Source organism: Platalea leucorodia (genome assembly GCF_965183815.1).
Source record: "Platalea leucorodia genome assembly, chromosome: 10".
NCBI lineage: Eukaryota > Metazoa > Chordata > Aves > Pelecaniformes > Threskiornithidae > Platalea > Platalea leucorodia.
This window is the reverse complement of record NC_138832.1, coordinates 23,021,030-23,040,638: the sequence shown is the minus strand read 5'-3', so window position 1 is coordinate 23,040,638 and position 19,609 is coordinate 23,021,030. Positions and strand designations below refer to the sequence as shown.

Genomic DNA, 19,609 nt, shown 5'->3' with positions numbered 1-19,609 from the left:
AAAAACGTTGGGCATCTGATGTGCCAGTAGCTACCTCCTGAATGCCTGTGTGAGGCCAACTGTGATTTTTTTCACATACGAATGCACTGTATTAGTGCATTCTAACAGACTTTAAGCTTTATTCACCAAAATAAGCAGCTCCAAATACTGTACGCATATAGTTCTGTGTACAAACATTTACAGATGTGACAATTGACCAGAGAAACTTCTAAAATTTTTTTCCAAAAGAAGCTTTGACTGAAGAGTGGCATAGTTATAAAGGACTGGGTATACACATAGACTGATCTCCCCAAGACGACACCTGTTACGTATTCTTGCTAGAAAGTAGGAAAAGCAACTCAAATCCAAATCCCTTTTATTTTATGTTTGAGAACCTATGAAAACGTTTAGTTTTAAAGGAGCTACATCAGCATGTGATTATTCACATACCCCCAGCAGTCAAAAAACATCTAAGTCTAAAGACTGTGGTTCAGCTAATAGGTTAGATTCAAATGATATAAATTAAAAAAAACTTGGACTAACTGAAAACAAAATACAGCTTGCTGCAGTCAGACCAACTTAGGGTACTTGGGAATCCAAAGGAAGCCGTTTCCTGCTTAGCGGTCACAGCATGAGGCCAGAGGAGTGAAGTATTGTCAGTTTAGCAATCATATATTGTCAGGTACTTACTTTAAGCAGTATGGAACAAGGAAAACGGTCTCCATCTGTGTCAATATATACACATATTAGTTTAAAGCATCAAAAGGTATTATTATGTCATAATTACTATTTTTTTCTAATAAACACGAATAAACACTATTTTACCACTTCCAGTAGCTTTGTGAACCAAATTATACCACTATAAAAAAATGGATCAAAATGTTTCTCATGTAACAACATTGCCCTAGGATAAGGAACGGACGCATGACCGTGGTCTGGTGTATCCAACATTCCTGAACACTGAAGAAGGGCAGAACAAGATCCAAACTATGCAGCGAGACCCAGCCCTTCTGCAGTGTTTTGTGCAGTTGGTATCTTAGGTAGCTAAGGCCTGCAGGAAAAGTTTTGGTGAATGAACATCATTAGAACATTTTCCAGACAGCTGGAGGGCTACAACGGATGCTACTGTAAATGAGCAAATGCTGCTTCTTCCTCTGGCTGATTTATTGGTACACCTGCATTCAGGAGAGGTATAGAAATACTTAAAAGGACAAGTCTTCAACAGTTTTGGAGAGGAAGAAAGGGAATAGAAATCAAGTTACAACAAAAAGCCGTAAAGAATCTTTCTTGGTAACTATTTTAATGCAGTCTGAACTTGAGAGCTACCAAGCAACCACACTGCTCCAGGTGATTGAGAAAGGGAGTGAAACACTAGCTAGAAAAAAAAGGTATATGCAGATCATGCTACATTTAAATCCCATTGCATTGGTAACTACAGACACAGGCTGTCTGGAGACACCTAATTCCTTATTAGACAAATACGATTTATTTTGCTGGCACAGGAGAAGTAAGCTGTTGGGATACATGATGTACCGATTATTGACTTCCCTAGATTTGAGCAGTCCATCCCAGCAGCTATACTGGGCCATTCGGAATGGCCAGCTGTCACAGATGTGTAAATTGCAACTGAATACGCTCACATATGCAAGCAGACGAAACAGTTTCTGCCAGCTTCCCTCCACCCAAGGATTTTTAAAAGACCTTTCAACATTTATGCCAGCAAAGCATCATTCTCCAAAAACTCACAAGCAACAAGATGTAAAGGAGCAGAAGCTTTACCAAAGTGCACAGTAGGAAAATCTAAAATACTCACAGAAGGTAGCCTGTGCTTCTCAACATAGCCCTGAGATTAACAGACAAAGAAGGTTTTTCCACTACATCTACAAATCCTCTGTGAATACAGCCTAAGGACACCATTCTCTCACAAAAGGAAACAACGGTGTTGTCAGGTATGCGAAGTGATTCTTTCCTCCTGAGAACCAGGAGGAACCTGTAAGTTTAAATGGTGTTTAAGTGTAAAAGACCCTCAAAGAAAAAAATACACCTCTGAACAAAGAAAAAACTCATTATACTTTGCACCTGTTTAAGAAAAAAAAATCCTTTTAACAAGTTGGTTCATTAATAAAGGTGCAATTGAGTATCACATCATTAAAGGAACAGGAATGAAAACAGTAAATTCTCATTAAGAGACAATGCTAAGGTATCTATCTCATTAAAAAAAAAAAAAATCAACACTTTCTCTCCTCGCTCCTGCTTATAGATAATCTCGTAGGAATTTGTTACTTACAAACATTGCTCCTGAAAGTTAGGAAACTGCTGTTTTGAGCTAAAAAGCTAGAATTTGTTCCCATATTTCTAAGAAAAGGTGTTACTTATTGTGAAGAAGCACAGCAATGAGAACAGCAAAACCTTTAGGGAAAGCTACCACTCATTTCAATATCACAAACAAGACATAAGCATAAGGAAAGTGACAAATTTTGCATTCTCTCAATAACAGATTCCCTTTCTGTTAACATTGTAAGTTAGAATAGAGAAACTTCAATCACTGTGGCAAGCAGCCAGCTCATGAATAGGCTTGCTAACATCAACAAGACTATTCGTATGAACAAATGCTCAAAATGACTATGAGACTTCTTGTATATCCTTTGTAATGTTAAAATCAGTAGGATTACTGTGGTTTCTAAGTGCTCTCCCACATGGACCAAGGGCTGAAGTCAAGAAGAGTGCTCATGTGAGAAACTATGTAAGAGCTGCAGTTAAAGACTGAACTGGTCCTTTGTTTTCGGTTTTAAAAAAAAAAAAATAATATAGCACATTCTAACAAAAGAACTACCAGACTAGCAGATACCAGGCTTTAACTATAACCTAGTGCCTGAAGTTAGATTCTGACATGTATTGATCAAGAAAAGGACTACTGTTACCGTGTGAACGGTTACTGGTTAACTATGTAGGCAACTTTGCTTGAAGACCACAAGATTTCAAACTACATTCAAAAAGTATAGAACCGGGATGGTAATACATAAAGGATCTGTGAGAAAGGAAGCACTAGAACTAGCAGCAAGGTGGGGTTGCCTGCATGGTCAGCCCTTCATTTGAATGCAAATGTAATTTTGGGGCAGGCAGTTATCTGTGACATCAGGCAGGACCTTAGTAAACTGTTACCACCAGCACCTGGTAAAACCATTGTTAATCATGTGTAGTAAAGGGACATCAGGGCTAGCATGAGTCATTTATAGAGCCAGTCAGGGCTAGAAAAGAGAGAGAAAGAAAGAGGAGGGGAAGAGAGATCAAACAAACACTGTGAGGAGCAGGATGTCCCAGCAAGACAAAGCCAGGCTGTGAGCATCATGTATGTGAGTTATCTTTTGGATAAAGAAACCAGCATGTATCCAGGATCTGCAAGGTGCAGCAGCAACAACCTGCCAGTGCAAAACTTTGTGTCTACTCCGCCCTATCCAGATTACATGGGATACCATCATGTGCCAACTCTGGACACCCACGGACAGCCTGCGGGAACCTGGGGATCTCACTATGGCCCACAGAGGGAGGACTGGAACGCTTACGGCCCAGGACCTTCCAGCACGGTTGCTGCTGCACAGATCAATGGCTCGTCTCCTGGACAGGTCTCCTACGGTTCTGCTGATTACAGCTCCCTCCATCCTGCTGGAGCTGGGGGGTTACCTCCTGTAGAAACAATTAATACACAGCAAATCTCTCCCAACAGCCAAAGGCACAGCTCTTACGAATGGATGAGGAAAACGGTGCAATCCACTTCTACAGGTATGAGGGCACTGAGGTTTTATGCTGAAAAGAGATTTCACTTTTTTTCCAGTTGTTGGGGTTTTTTTTTGCCAGGTTCCCTGTTTAGAGGGAAGCGTACAGTTTAGCAAAGATCTTCATTAATCTGAAGGATTCTCTTGCTAGCAGTTAAATATTGGTTCGATTACTGGATGCTGGTTTTGATCAGCTGACTATTTCTTGTGTTTCTTTCTTGACCTTTAACGCTGAGGCAAATGAAAAGCAATGTTCTTTGACACTGAAGTAATTTCACTTCAGATAAGTTAAAAAAAGTTGATATCAAATAATTGCTTTTAATAGGAGTCCTATAGATTGGAATGAAGCAGCATGTCTGCAGAAAGAAATCACGATGAAAGTATTGTATTTCACCACCATCTATACTTTGCGTATTTTCCTCAAGTTTTAGAGTACATATGAAAAGTTCAAGCAAAATATATATAGTAGGGGAGCTGGAAATAAGGCTTTGTATTAGAAACAACCTCTCTAAACCTCAGAACACTGAAATGAAATGAGATCTGCAAGATCAAACAATGAGTCAATGCTGTAAAAACAGGAATGATAAGGAAAGGCTTGCTTCACTTTGTAGTAGTAGCTCTCAAAATATGCAGGAATACAAAGATCCATGGTAACACAATCAGTTAATAAAGCGACAGATCAGTCTCTGATGTGTAATAGTCAATGACTACAAAACAATTCTTCAATCGTATTTAATTAAGTAAAAATAAGTTGTGAAGCATGAGGAAAAGATCGTTTGATTGTGATGAGGAACAACAGAAAAAAATATAAATATTGAGCATCCCTAAACCAAAAATCTGTACCTTGTATGAATAGAAAAAGTATTATTAAACAAGAAAGGGGAGAAGGAAAAGAAAAAGAGGGAAAACTGCCTGAAAAGAACAGAGGCACAATCCGCTATATAAAGTATTTGATCCTCAGAGGTGCTGAGGAGCTTTGACATGCACTGAGATCAGCAGAAATTAAGGATGCTCAATACCTCCCCTAAAGAGATGCTCACAGTATTTCACTGTTACATCCCAGGAAGGTTCCTTTTTCCTTTCAGCCCTTCCTCCCGCCCAAGCTCTGTTCCACACATGCCTGTAAAGAATAGTTTTCAAAGCAAGTACTGAATCAATCTCCGATGGGAACGTAATTACTTAAAACACACTTTAGAAATATGAAAGCAACTATATAGAAAAATTGTCTTTATTAAAATAATGCATCTAGTTTATATGGACAGACAGAGTCATCCTCACTCCTGCTGAACACAACTTTAGTTCATAGAGAGTCCATAGAAGTCAATAGGACAGAGCAGGTTGTCACTCTGGGTGAATACGAATTTTCTTGGGGGGGGGAAGAGTAGCTGGGTTTTTTAAAATCATATTTGTTTTTCAGTGAATACTACCCAAGAAAAAACAAAAGAGGGCCAGTCTTGCAAAAACTTCCAGCTTACTTTTGAGTAGTCCTTGCAAGGGCAATGGAATTGCTCACAAACTCTATGATTTACAGATGGCAGAATATTTGCTCAAAAACCACTACTTCTCATCTCTTCTTTACCTACCGCCTCTTGCTCCTGTGGATTTAAATTGCAGCCTCTCTGAGAGAAAAAACCTGATTCGATCTGTCCTTTCATAGCAGGGACACTGTGAGGTAGCGGTACATGTAATGGACAATACCATTCTAACTGTCTGCTTAGGAAGCGTGCTTAGGGCTTTCTAACCTTCCAGAGGTCAAGCCTGCAAGGGTCAGATCGTTCACAGGAGGTGCTGGGAGTCTCTCCATTCCAGAATGGTCCAACAAGATATTGAGCATCTTCAACTCAAGAAGAACTGAAGAAGCCTGTGTCATAGCAGCATATCCTCCCAAATGCCCATGGGCCAGTGCAAGGCCCTCTGCAGTTAGTGGAAGCCTCTCTATTCATTTAATAGGTACTGGGTCATGCTTTAGGGAAAAATCCAGCTGAGTAATTCTCCTGCTGCTTCTTGCCCTCTTCTTTTTTTGCTAGGCCGGGAATGCTCAGTGCCAATAGATCTGCTTCACTGGAGTTGGTTCCTCTCTCCTCATTCACTCCTTTTCCTCTGTTTAAAAGCCAGGGCACTTTTGTCCTTCCCCATTTTCCAAAACAATAAAATATTTTTTAAATTTGCCCTAACAGCAATGTCAGATCTAGCAATGCACTTAAGTGAGTTTGGTTCTGATCATGCAAGTGTTGCAAGTGACTTCCAATGTGTGGCTAGGCTAACTGCAAGTACCAATGCTGTCTGCTGCATCATGATCAAAAGACTCGGCATTTTCTTAGATGGAATCCATTGCTTTTCACATCCTTAAAGCTGTATGCATACATTGAGCATTACCCTTCTGTCTCTGCAAAGTTTTTAGGAATTTCAGTAGAGGCTTTGTATAGGCAAGAGTGAAGGAATCACACCTATTATTTATTAGCTTTCCTTATTCCCTGTGAACTAGATATGAACCACTATTCTTAAAGATGGAAAAACTGAGGCTCAGACTTACCTGAAGTAATCAGAACAGAAATTAATTAGACAGTTTTATTATTTGTTCATTACTTGTTGCAAAATACTAATTATCAATAATAATATTATTTCACTATGGAAACAATAGTTATTAAGGCACGTGATTATTGCAGGATATTCTTGAAAGTGTGCAAGAAATGTTCCTGTAATCTTATCCCTTTAAGATCAGGAGGGATTCTTTCTAAAGGTTTACTTACATCGAGTAGTCTGACTTGGAACAGCTACAGAAACAAGGCCTAGAATCAATGACATTTCCATCTCCAGAGGTTTCATGGTTAGCATCTCTTATTGGTGCCTTGTAGCCTCATGACCTGACAGATGACAAACAAAACACTTTATTGAAATTTCTACCACTGCCTCATGCCCTGCAAGTCTTTTGATACTCTGTTATCTATGCAACTAACCTGGAACAAAAGAAAAAAATATTTCAAGTCTTACTCTGTAACTTTAAAAACAACATCCAATATAAAACGATGTCTTCAACTGGTGTTAAGTGAAGTTTATGAGGTTATGCTACTTGAAACCGCTGGAAGATCTCAATATTTAATGCGAGACTGTCATCCTGGTCTAGTGTTACTGTAATGCATTTCCTGCAGAAAAGACCTAATAAGGCTTTAATCCGTCATTCTCCCTCTGGTTGAAGGATGGCTGAATGTCTCTCCCTGCAGCTTTGGAACTGGAGGGACTGAGACTTGATCCTAAACGCAGCGCACGTAGGATCCAGCGCCCAGTCACGGCATCCTTGCTAGGGTGTTCAGGATACAGGAGAAAGCAAATGTGTGTTGACTCAGAACACTTGAAGGAGGTAACACTGACTACTTAGTATTTTCAACCAAGAACACCAATTGAAAAAAGACCCTTCTCTAACCCTTACACTAATCCTGTCCCCTCTCCTAAACCACCACTTCGAAAGGGCATGCAAAGCCAAGGCAACTAGCAGTTGTAACAGAGGACAGAACAAAGCCACAGCAACCAGGGATTTGAGGTGGCAATTCCACGCACACACAGAGCATAATGACAGGCAAATTCTTTGACGGAAAGTAGAATAAAACCACCTTAGAACAAGTTGCAAATCGCCTGTTGATTTCAATATTTTTATGGAGGTGTGCAATCACTCACACAGCAGTAGACTTTACTTTTTGCCTTTGTGAGAAAACAACATACATCTGTGGTAAAACTGTGCCCAAAACAATGAGTTTGAACAGTTAACTGGCAGGCAGTTCCAGCAGCAGTGAGAATTTGTTCATAAAGCTGAAAGTAGATCTTAAGATCTGCACTTACACTACCATAAAACAGGGAGGGAACAAGTTTTGAAGCAGAGGTAAACTAATTCTGAGCAGAGACTTCTCCCGTAGATGACAACTCTCCTATCACTCTTGTTCAATAAAAACTTACTCTGAAGACAAAGATAGTTTTTCTGATGGTGACGATAGGTGCTGATGGCATCACTACCAAATGCAACTGTAAATGTATAGCATCTGTCTTTGAAGGAAGAAGTTAAATTCCCTCAAATCTGAAGAAGAGAAACAAGCCATTCCTGCAAAATACTGAATGCCTAAACAACATACAACACTGGGAAAAAATTTCAGTTAATGACTTGCTTTTTAGTCTGTACAGCCATTGGCAATGGGATTTCCCCTGATCTTGCCACTTAGAAAACCACCTACATTTTCTGCAGGTTGGGTCCTTCTGCCAAACAAAATCCATACAGGGCAGTCTGTCCAATCATTGTTTAAAGGTGATAAAAATAACTCTGCTTTGGATTCAATTACTTCTGTATGATGAAGATGAATAGAGAAGTTTACACTAGCAAAGTGAAGGGCAGAATTTGGCCAATGAGCTTTATTACAGAATAGCAGAACATATTCAAAATTGAAAACATTTGGCATTTTAAATAAAGTCAACAGAAGGGAAAATTCTTCAAGTCTGTTGAAAGGTTCCAATTCTATGATCCTATTCTGTTCTTTTCAGCATGAGTCAGCTGAACATGTATAAGAAGAACAAATGATCAAGACCCAGCAGAAAATACAAACATAGAATTTCACCATGTTTCACAAACCTTTATGCATCCAACTTTGCAATACTGAATAGTCCTACTCATCGCACTAAGACTTCTGGCAGGAATATTATTACTCACATTATACAGGATTGGATCCATGTAACATTTTCTAACATAATGGCAGTGTGTGGGTTTGTTTTTTTTTTTTTCTAATTTAACTTTACAGAACATCATGTGCAGCACAATGTCCATCTTCAAGACTTATTTAAAATTACTTTTGTTTCACAACTTCAATTAAGTCAGTGAAATTATACTAGGGAGAATTTGCCCCTTTCTTTTCCTATACTTTTAAAGTGCATAAATATTTCGAGTTAGTCCCAAAACAAACTCTGGGGCCTGATCTTGACAGTCTGTATCTTTATAAACTCAAAAACTACCACTGATCTCTCTTAAATACTGAGCTAACACAAAGATGCAGATTTGAACTAAGCATATCTTCAGGCCAGGAAGCTGTTTCACATTTTGAGCTGACTTAAGCTAACTTCCAGTCATCAAGTACAGACATTAATTCCCTCTGAAAACATGTTAAAAATTCAGAATCCAGATTACGATGCCTTGTAAGTAATCTGACAGTAATCCCACATTATTCTGTACTATGACATCTTGTAAATTAGGTAGCTTCTGGATTTTATGAATTATGCCAATTTCAGTAGACAAAGAGTATTCCTGAAAAGTTAAGAGAGGAGGCACTGAAAAAGGGGCCAGGGCTAGTTCTAATGCTAATTTATTTTGCTTTGTAAACTAGTTGTGAGGTCCGATGGTGGCTTTTTTTTTTTTCCCTTTCCTGGGCTACATTGTCTGAGGTTTTGAGGCCTATCTGTCATATTGAGGCAACAGACCCTTTTAACACTTCTCTTTGCTTTGATATGCAGTCTTGTCTCTTCCTTCTCCCTCTTTTCTTCAGGAGTTATATTGCCGGAAAGGGTGATGATTTTCACAGCAAATAAAGAGGCCTTCTCCCAGCTTTATTGTCTTAAGAAGAAATGCTCTGTGAATTTTATGACCAATGGGAAAGCTGTTCCCTTCCCCCAACTCAAAACTTGGCCAGTCACAAAAATTGCTAGAGTGGGTGTGATAGAACAGGATTGTTAAGCTATCTCTCACAAAAAGTTTTCCAACTCTGAAATGTCTTATTTCTTGTTACTCCAAAGGCACTCTTCAATAGTCACTAGTTGCAAAATAGGTTTTTGACAAAACTCACCGTTCTTAAATAGCTCATTAAAACCAGGAAATCCACTCCCCCAACACAAAGGCAGTCATACTGCAAAGGTAGCTGCTTCAAAGCTCTTTAGTTTCATTTTTCTTCCACCCAACTACTACTAACTTCTCCAACCACTTGCAATTCTGTACTATAACTGCCCATGACAGACCACATTTCCAATGAAACTGACAGGATATTGCTGATTAAAATGATAATGTCACTAACAAAAATTAATTAAGATTGTAGAAAGTTAAATATTGGTAATTTCACTTGCCTAAGTAAGTAAAAAACACAGGATTTGACTAAAGAAGTGGATTAAAATATTAACTTTTATCATTGCATCATTAAATTCTGCCATTATCTCCTAAAGAAGTCTGAGAAGCAAAGAACCTCCTTCTGCTGTCTCTGGGGTGAATCCATTAGTCCTACCTCAAATTTTACTCAGGTAATACTTCTCCTTGAAATAAAACGCATCACTGTAAATAAAACTAGTAAAAGGTCTCCAAGATTTGGCTCAGAATGGAGTAGATCTATTCCATCTAACAGATGGAATTTAGAGGCTGAAGTCCCAAACTGTTCAGCGACAGGTTTTGTTGCTGCTGTTTGTTAACTTTGGCAAATAAAAGTGTACTTTGCCTTTGAAAGGAAATGCCATATGCAGACTAATTCCAACCCAGCATCCAACAAATGCATTAGGAAGACTCTCACTGACATCAATGAGAATCTGGGCAAAGGCCTAACAGACTAAAACGTGACTCTGCCAGAACTAAAAGTATCCTCTCAGAAGACCCTGGCAGATCTCAGCTTCCACTGTCTGTTGTCTCTCACAGAGGGTATTACTCTACACAAAAAATCAAAGTATTAAAGACAAGATTTATGTGACAAATCATAGAGAATTTTTCTCAGATTGTTGTTGATTTTTTAGGAAGGAAATGTTCTCCTTTTGCTTTTCTACTTTTTAAATTATTCCCTTAACTTAAAGAAAAATTAGATGTGAAAGCTCCCAGTCTTCCTTCAAAAAGAAACCAGATATCATTCCTACTGAAAATACACTGAAAGCTACTCATACGAAAAGAAAAGATTTTATGGGAGAAAGTTCTGTTTTTCACATACATTTAATTTCTTCTTCAGTTTTAGAAGAAAAAAATCCCAACCCTCTCCTACTCCGATAATAAGGATTTAAGCACTTAAAAGCAGAAACAGGAGGGTTTATCTTGAAGTTTACCACCTTGTTTTGGCAATAGAAGAACATTTGATATTTGCCTATGGCTTCTGAATGAGAATAGAGTTCAAGATAAGATCACCTTGTTGCTCTTTTGTGTACTCCATCTTAACAACACAAAGGAGACTAAGGAAACATTTTAAACATTTTGTCCCATAGAATGACCCCAAATTCTCATTTAAAGAGGAAAAAAACCTAACCAAACCACCGGCTAGAGAGATCAAAAGTTTAAAAATATCAAGTGAGGCATTAAAGCACCACAGGTGACCATATGTTAAACAAACAATTTACACTTCGAATGAATGAAAACAAATGTCCTAGTATGTATGTGGACTGAACTGAATAACTGCTGTTCTTTAGAGACTCTAAAATTCTTACCATAATGTTGTAAAATTAACAGCACTTTTCACTTGATTATCAGGGTAAACATAATTGGGCTAATTCTGCTTTCACTACGGTTTCCCAATGATAGAAATGCTACTGAAATGGGAACGTCCTATATGTCTGCCCCAGCCAAGCACAGCACAGCAGAGCCTTCACGGGGAAGTTAACAGATTTGAGTCAAAGTGGTTTTGGCTGCACGGACCGAGCAGAAACCCCAGCGTAAGGAACAAACACAAACATGCCCACACCTATTTTTCCTATTGAAATATTCCAAGCAAACAGACTGATGGCCTCAAGACAGTTGGAAAATGCCCACAGTGTTGTAAACTCACTATTAATGCATAGTGCTTTTCCAGGGTTGAACACCATGGAGCATGGAAGCTGAAGGATCAAATTCTGATGTAGACGTTGTTCTACAAGCCTAGAAGAGTCCTAGAGAAACTCTGTCACATAGGGTGAACAAGTTACTATCCACGACCAGAGGTGTAACAGTATTTGTTTACAGCATTGCCTAACTGTATCTAGGCTCTATACAAGCAGTACAAAAAGGATCAGAGCCTGAAGAACCTTCTAATGCAAACAATACCTTGGTGAGCCACAAATTCTTACAAGTAGCAAAGTACTGACTGTTAAATGCTAGAAGAGAAAAAAGTGACATGGCTCTCAAGCCAGTACCATAGAGTGTCTACACCAAGTGGAAGGCAATGTTAACTTTAAATATGTTCCGCTATTAAAACAAAGAGACATTATGTCTCCCTCCACAGATGGGGAAAAAAACCCCATTAACTTGAGAAACTAAATAATGAATTAAGGGATAAAGTACTTCAAGATTCCACTATAGTTCTGCACCCTGAATTCTGATCTTTGGGTGCTACTTAAACTTCAAAAGCAAGGGGAGCTGGAAGGAGGGGCTGGGGAGAAATCAGGCCTTTGACACCGCTGATAGATGAAACCTCCAGCTCTTCTCTCCTGCCGGGGGGGAATCTGGTTGCTGTGGGGCGGTGTGCTGTGGTGATCTACTTGGAGACCGAAATTTTGCCAACTCAATGCCTGAAAATCTATTTCAGTCCTCTCCATTCTAAATTAACTGCTCTTATTAGGAGTGCAATTATTATGAGTTTGAGGAACCTGTTGGTTTGGGTTTTTTGTTTGGTTTTTTTGTTTGTTTGTTTTTTTAAGAGTTAGGCATCCACACAATATTTTCAGAAAAAGATCTGTAAGCAAGCATGAGCTGTTGTATGAAGCTAAGCTACATCTGCAGCAACAGCAGACTGTTACGGGCAGCAAGCCACAACACACCTTGAGTTTTATGCATCATCTGAGAGAACCTGAATCTAAAGGAGCTGCTCTACTATAGTGACCACTAAGGACACAAAGATTCATGACCTACGGTACCACAGTGGAACACACTGCGAAAAAATACCAACTAAAAATAGATTCCCTGTCTCAGACAATTTATAGTCTAAATAGATACACCTGAAGAAATGTCCATATAAATACAGACAGACAAGGAAGCACAAAAAATGGTAAGACTGTGTTAGCTAACATGGTAACACTGGTCTTAAGACAACAATGATCCAATCTTTCAGAAATGCAGGAAGACCTTAGGCTAGGGCTCAGGGGCCTTGGTTTTAAGCAGGTGTTGATCTCTGATATATCGATTGCCTAATATGAACATTAACAACAGAGGAAAGATGGGTGAGAAAGGAAGCATCAGTAGCCTTTCCCTTTCTCAATTCTCTTTCACTACTGCCAACACATTCTGTCCTCAGAAATTATCCTGCGTGGAATCCATAAAATTTCAGCTACTTGCATCTGTGTTCACTGGCTCGTGTCATTTGCCATTACCTTTTAACGACGCAGATACTGCTGAGCCACATCTGCTTCAGGCAGCTGTACCCACAGCTGAAAGGATGCAGCAGTCCTGCTGGCAAAAGAACAGATGCTGCAGCTCTAGCATTGTTCAGCGTCCTTTGTTAAGTATTATTGCTTTCTTTTTCTCTTTGTTATTAACTGTCATTTGAAAATCTGTTACTATTCCCTGTGCTGTTATCAAGTCATGGATAGACTGTGCCAGACTTGAAGGAAAAACACAACCTCCGAGTTGCAATAACAATCACAATATTGTATTAATTCTTCTAGGCACAGGAAGTGCGGAACTTTGGAAGCTCTCGGTATTTTCTGTGCAGTAAAATATCCCTCACGATTTCCCTCCGAAGCAGGTAGCGCTGTATCAGTTTTAGGGACAGAGAAACAGAGCAATTCAACACCAGGCAGGAAGCCTGCATCAGAGCTGGGAACAGAACCCAGGTTTCCTGGCTCCTTGTTCTTAACAAGAATGCCTTCCCTTTCCCAAATGATAACACAAGGGTGATAATGAATATGAGGACCAGTTTATCATCTATTTACTAAGGAGCAAACCCAAAATCTGATGGTATGAATCTCTTGTGTTGTAAATCAAGACCGAGTCCACTGCAGTCAAGGGAGTTACTCTGGGTAAGTGCATAGAGAATCAGGCCTAAAATACCCACAAACATATTTTCAAATGTAAAGCCAGTTATTTTGTGTTACTAAAGTTAAAAAATTCTAGCTTGAAGCAATGTGTTCTTCTTTCAAAACAGGTAAAACAAGAACAAGAGAGAAGTACCGAGTGGTTTACACAGATCATCAGAGATTAGAATTAGAGAAGGAATTTCATTACAACAGATACATTACAATCAGGAGGAAGTCTGAACTTGCTGCAAACCTAAGACTTTCCGAGAGACAGGTAGAGTATGGATCACCCGTTCAGGATTGCCTTTCAATTTATTATTGCTGATGAGGACATAACCGTACTGGTTAAGAACACAAAACCGCTAATGCCTCTAATAACCAAACAATGCGACTGGTTCCCTTGGCAGTGTAGGAACTCAAGCTATCCAGCTGAATGGCCTGCCAGCCCCGTTTGCATTCATTTCTAAATATCCCATCAGCACTACTTCAGCTCTCGTAATGACAGAGTGCTATGCAACAACACGGAAAAAGCGAACACCAGTCTTACATACAGTCCTGTTCTGAGAAACAAGAGTGTAAAAATATCAACAAAATCCTGCCCCAGTTGCTCTCTGTTTTACTGGGGTAGTGGTAGCAGGGAGACATTTTTGCCAAAATTTCTAAAGCGGAAGTCCTGGTTCTGCTGAAGTCAATGGGAATTCTATAACCAATTTCACCAAGGTCAGTCTTAGCAGAGAACGGAAGTGATGAGCTCAAGTATGTTCAGGACACTCAAAGGTATTTGTTTCTTTGGCTGCCTTTTACCTGTTGTTAAAGATTTCTTACGTACTTACTACTCCTTTCTCCTGCCCCTATTTCCTCCCATCCTCTCCAAATTCCACTTCTATTCCCACAACGTTAATCAAAACACAATCCTTTCTGGCCAAAAGATCTATACAATTTGCTCTGGAACCACTCCGTGCCGCATTCTTCAACCATGCAATTGAAGATTCAAATTCAACCATGACCCCTGTGCCACCCCCGACCAAAGCCAAGCAGGTACACGGCCTCTGGCCTCCCAGCCCTTCAGCTGGCTCACGCAGACCACCGCGATAAGGTGCCAAGCTAGATCTCCCACAAAGACACTCACAACGTGGGCTGAGCGTACGTTCGGTCCCATTTTACTTGGGAGTTCCTTGATGCAGTACACTGAAGTAAGCAGCGAAACAGAAAATTTGAAGTTTTACTGAAGGATCTCCCTGAACAGATTTCAGGACACAATGTGCTTATTGGCTGCCTTTTCTATTTGCAAACCATCACAGCACTGTTTTCTCAGCCAGTTTTTATACAGTATCATTCATTGAAGATTACGCCTGATTCACCATTGTTTTATGGGCTCAACTGAGCAGGGATAGTCCAAGATCCACCTAGCTGTAGCACTGTTCATCCAACTTGAACTTGTCTTACACAGCACACACTGAAAGAGCTTACAGAAATGGAGAAGCAAATATCCATTTTGCAAATATTTCTCAATCTGCTGCTGAATGCGAGTATTTCAACATGGTATAAAAAATACACTACGTGTCTTTTTGCTGGCTGTTAAAAGCTTAATAACTTGACTTTGTTATGCTGAATTTAAAAATTATGACCCTGCTTCTGTAAACGACTAATAATATTTACTTGAAACTTCCTAGTTCTGTGATAATTCCCGATAAACCTTTTTGTTAGCATATTTGAAGCGGTGATACAAAAAAGACTTGATACATTTCTTTGACACATATTGGGGAAACATGGCAATAGTTTTTGCAATATTTACTCTTCATCATCAATATGTCATGAACAAAACTAATTCCAGTGCATAAAGCCCACATCTCTGAAGTCACTTTTGAAAATGTAAGATTAAGAAATACCTGATCTATACTCCCACTACGAGGCTTCCACACAAATTAAACAACCCCATCATATGAATATGACTGAACACACACTGTCCTATCCCAAGTTCCACTGCACTCAGCCTAAAACCTGAAATGATTTTCTGGAAAAGCTTCTTTCCTGGCTATGCCGAAATCCCACCCAGGACACTGGAAGGAATATCTCAAGACAAAAGGACAACAAACAATTGTTTAAACAAGGAAGGAAAGATGCAATATCTAATGGAAAAAAAAAAAAAAAGACAAAATGAAGCATTGCTAATATAGGAAGGATAGAGAAATAAAGGAGATTACTAGGACAAGAAAGAAGAGACAAAATTAGACTTCAGGTGATGAGTTACTTGCACAACAACTGAACAGTGGAAAAAAAAATACTGAAGAGAGCAGCAGGTGAAGAACAAGCCAGACAGATGCGACCGACCACGTTAGCTTTTAGTCTAACGTTACAGATCTGTATTTATGTGCAGTTATTTGATAATTGGCTTGTGACCTTGAAGTGCCTACTAAAATTCTCACTGGATCACTGCTGCAGATCTGCATCCCTAGTTTAATAACAAAGCAGAACAAAAAAACTAAACTCAAAGGCAGGTAAGAACACTGAAGCCAGAGGGTAATTCTGAAACAGATGTTTGGATTTTAGACTCTTTGGCAGTTATTCTGGCAAATGCATAGATGAAACTAGATTACCTCAGCATAATCAGAATGCCAGAGACCTGAGAGTCTTTGAGACCGGTTTAATGGAACATAATTTGGTGCTGAAATGATATTCCGGAAACTAAGAGAGCAAAATGAACTGCCGGATGTCTCAGACGATAGCCTGGGACTTACGAGACCTAGTTCAAATTTCCACAAGCTTTGTGTGTATCTGAATTCTTCAGCTGTAAAATGGGAATAATGAAGACTCAAGGATAAGTACACTGAGACTGTAACAGAGACTCCTTAAGATGTTTTGTGGGACTTCACCATTGGTTTTCTTTTAAAACAGAACCTAGTAGCCACAGATGTTATCACCTCTTACCGTTTTACCTCCTTTCTGATCATCATTCTCTTTCCCTTTCTAGCCCCTAGCAAAGGATAACTAAACAAATCAGTATTTCTCAGCAAACCATTGATTTTCCCTTTGGGTTATAGAAAATGGTGACAAAAGTGTTTCCTTTGCCATCGGAACACCAACAAGAAAACACAACATACCTGAATGAGGTAGCTTGACTCACTACACTGCCTAGACACAATACAGAGCCACTTCCAAAGATAAATAGCTGGCATGCACTGCTTTGTATCCAACCTTGGGGATTCACGCCCCAAGACATTTCAGTTGCCATAGAACATTCACCCTTTCACACCTGAACAAGTTCTGCTGTATTTTCAATTGACCATTGCTCACCAACTTCATCTCGTGTCCTCACTTGTTCTGTCCTAATCAAAAGCCATATACTCTTCAATAGTTGCTTCACTTGTTCCCAAAGATGACTGCATTCCTGTGACAGAGCAATGACAAGGGTATAAAGCAGTGGACTGTGCGGGAAGCAGCAGCAGATTCTGGCTCCATCTACGAATGCAATAAAAGGCACTTAGCTACTAAGGCACCGCTTATACAATATTTTGAAGCAATGTTGTGTACCAAGAGTAGTGCACTGGTGAAATTCTGCTCAGAAGCGTACTTCCTTTGGCTTACGCATTGGAGCTAACCAATTAATGTGCAGCATCCAAACAGGAAAGCTTTTGTGCCTCAGTTTATAGGCCAGTGACAGGTTTTGACTTGCTCTGACTAGGGCATATAGTTTTTAATGTAAAGATACTCTCAGATTCTTTTGGCCACCACTATGACACACGAGATTCTGTTCTGTTAGATTTTGTACCAAAAAAAACCCAAAACAAAACAAAAATAACCCACACCAAAGCTTATTCCATAAAGAAATACCTCCTAAAAATAAAAGTAGCACTGAAAAACTCTTTTTATCAAACTATTAATAAATATTTTATTACCAGATAGGAAAGATTACCTGTATGAAAAACAAACAGCTCTGTTGTCTCAGTTTGCCACTGCCTTTCTCACTGGTCCTCATGCAATTGGGTTTACCTATGACCCCTGACTGTACACATAAAGGACCACATTGCATTCTATTAGCAACTGAAAAAAATTTTCCTCTGCTCCTCTACAGGTGAAAATCTGGTTCCAGAATCGCAGAGCCAAAGAAAGAAAATTAATGAAGAAGAAAATGACTCATTTTGATGGCAGCAATCTTGGCTCTATGCAGAGTGACTCTGGCTCAGTGAGCCCGATGCCAGTTCCTGACCAACAGACTCATTCAGAAATGTCCAGTTCTTTATTCCCACCTCCACCTCCTCCACCTCCGCTTCCCATGAACGGTTTGCAGCACAACGGGAACCTGCAGCAGGTAGTGGCCTCTCAGTAAGGCCGCCTGAAGAGCTACTGCGTAACGAACACTATAAATTACCAGTACACGGAGCACTACAGTATGAGAGAGAGAGGACAGCGGTAGCTGTTTTGCAGGAGTCCCCAGCATGACACAGTTCTGTGCACATAAGCTTCAAGTACAGTAAAGCAAGAGCCACTTGCCAGGTCTGCAGGATAGCGCAAGTTCCCAAGGGCAATGGAACTGCTGTCTGCCAGGAGTCCTAGTTGCAGGGAGCCTCTGCAAGAGGATGCCGTGCCGAGTCTGTGCCGCAAGGCAAGCATCCCTCCAGCCATGCAGCAGGTGGGTAGGCACTGGGAGGGAGGAGAGCTGAGGACCAGATACAGCCACTTGTTACAGCACCCTGCAGATGGAAAAAAAAAGCACAAAATGGGTCACAGGCAATACAACATTGCTGAGGCAGTAACGGCAGCTGTACGCAAGTGCTCTGTCTGTCCCTCGTCCCTAGGTAAAGAGTATATTCCTTCTCCTTTGATCTCCACACAGGTTCCATGTACTAATCTCACTTTCATGGACTTTACACATGGATCTTGATAAATGAAAACCTGGCTTATATGTTTTGACCCACTTGATGGAAAGCCTGGGTCACGGTGGTTGCACTCACTACATGTTAAGGGCAAAGGTCAGGGATGAGCTTTTTGGAATTTTTTGGTTTTGACAGGTATGATTTCCAATGCTCCATACACTGGTATAAACATGCACTCTTCAATCTTACCATAAATGTTTCAAAAGCATTCTGGAATTGTGAATCTTGGCCCAAGCTCATTTTTGATAGGAAAAAAAAAAAATCCCGTCAGACTCATTTTGTATCCTAAAAGAAAGAGCAAAGCAGGGGAAATCCTTTTAAGAAGTGGAGGTATTTTAAAAAGTGGCTGCATAGCCCATGGATAAAGATGCAATAATTGCATTCAACTAATCTTAAATTTGGTCCAGCTTTCAGAGCTATTGTGACACTAAAAAAAAAAAAAAAATCTGAGAAGCCAAATTAATGGAAGACAAAGCAAACAAATATTTCACTTAAATATAAGCTCTCAGCATTTTTTAAGTGGGTCTCAATTCTCAAAGTGCTGATCCCTTCCATGCTAAGCAGAATTTGGTAGGTAATCAGTACTTAAGAATAAACCCGAAACTTACTTCCTAAGGTGACTAACAATCGCACGTGCATAGCTTGTCTGCAAAGGGAAAATTTTTAAAGCACGCAAGCGATTTGGGAATTTATACCCTCATTGTCAAAAGCAATTTAGAAATTTAGGATGCCTATCCTCACTAATTTTCACCAAGGTGTCCTCCTAAATATCTCTGTCACTGTTGCAAATAAGACTTAGGAGCATTAAGTCATTTAGGCACTACGTTCTTGGTTTTTTTCCTTAATTATAACAAATAGTACTATTAGGTCATCAAAATGTCTGTTATGTAAAATTACTTTGTATATAAAGAACATTAAAATAAATGACTTTTTTCATAATCGTTTGCCAATGTGGTATCAGCTACTGTAGCAAGTGAGCATGCAGATTTTCATGATTAGTCTGTTATCAAATTGTAATACCACATTTAAAAGCAGGGTGATGGTAAAAAAAAGCTTACAAAAAGTAAAAGA

At 39.5% G+C, this 19,609-nt stretch overlaps 1 protein-coding gene across 1 annotated transcript; it reads left to right on the top strand.

Annotated features, from left to right (window-relative positions):
• Window positions 1–3,326: 3,326 nt before the first annotated feature.
• On the top strand, window positions 3,327–17,991 carry LOC309595988 (homeobox protein CDX-1-like; the record flags this gene model as incomplete). Its single annotated transcript, XM_082323656.1, has 3 exons — window positions 3,327–3,759; window positions 13,793–13,938; window positions 17,737–17,991. The coding sequence occupies 3 exons, from the start codon at window positions 3,327–3,329 to the stop codon at window positions 17,989–17,991; spliced, it is 834 nt and encodes a 277-aa protein (XP_082179782.1).
• Between the last annotated feature and the right edge of the window lie 1,618 nt (window positions 17,992–19,609).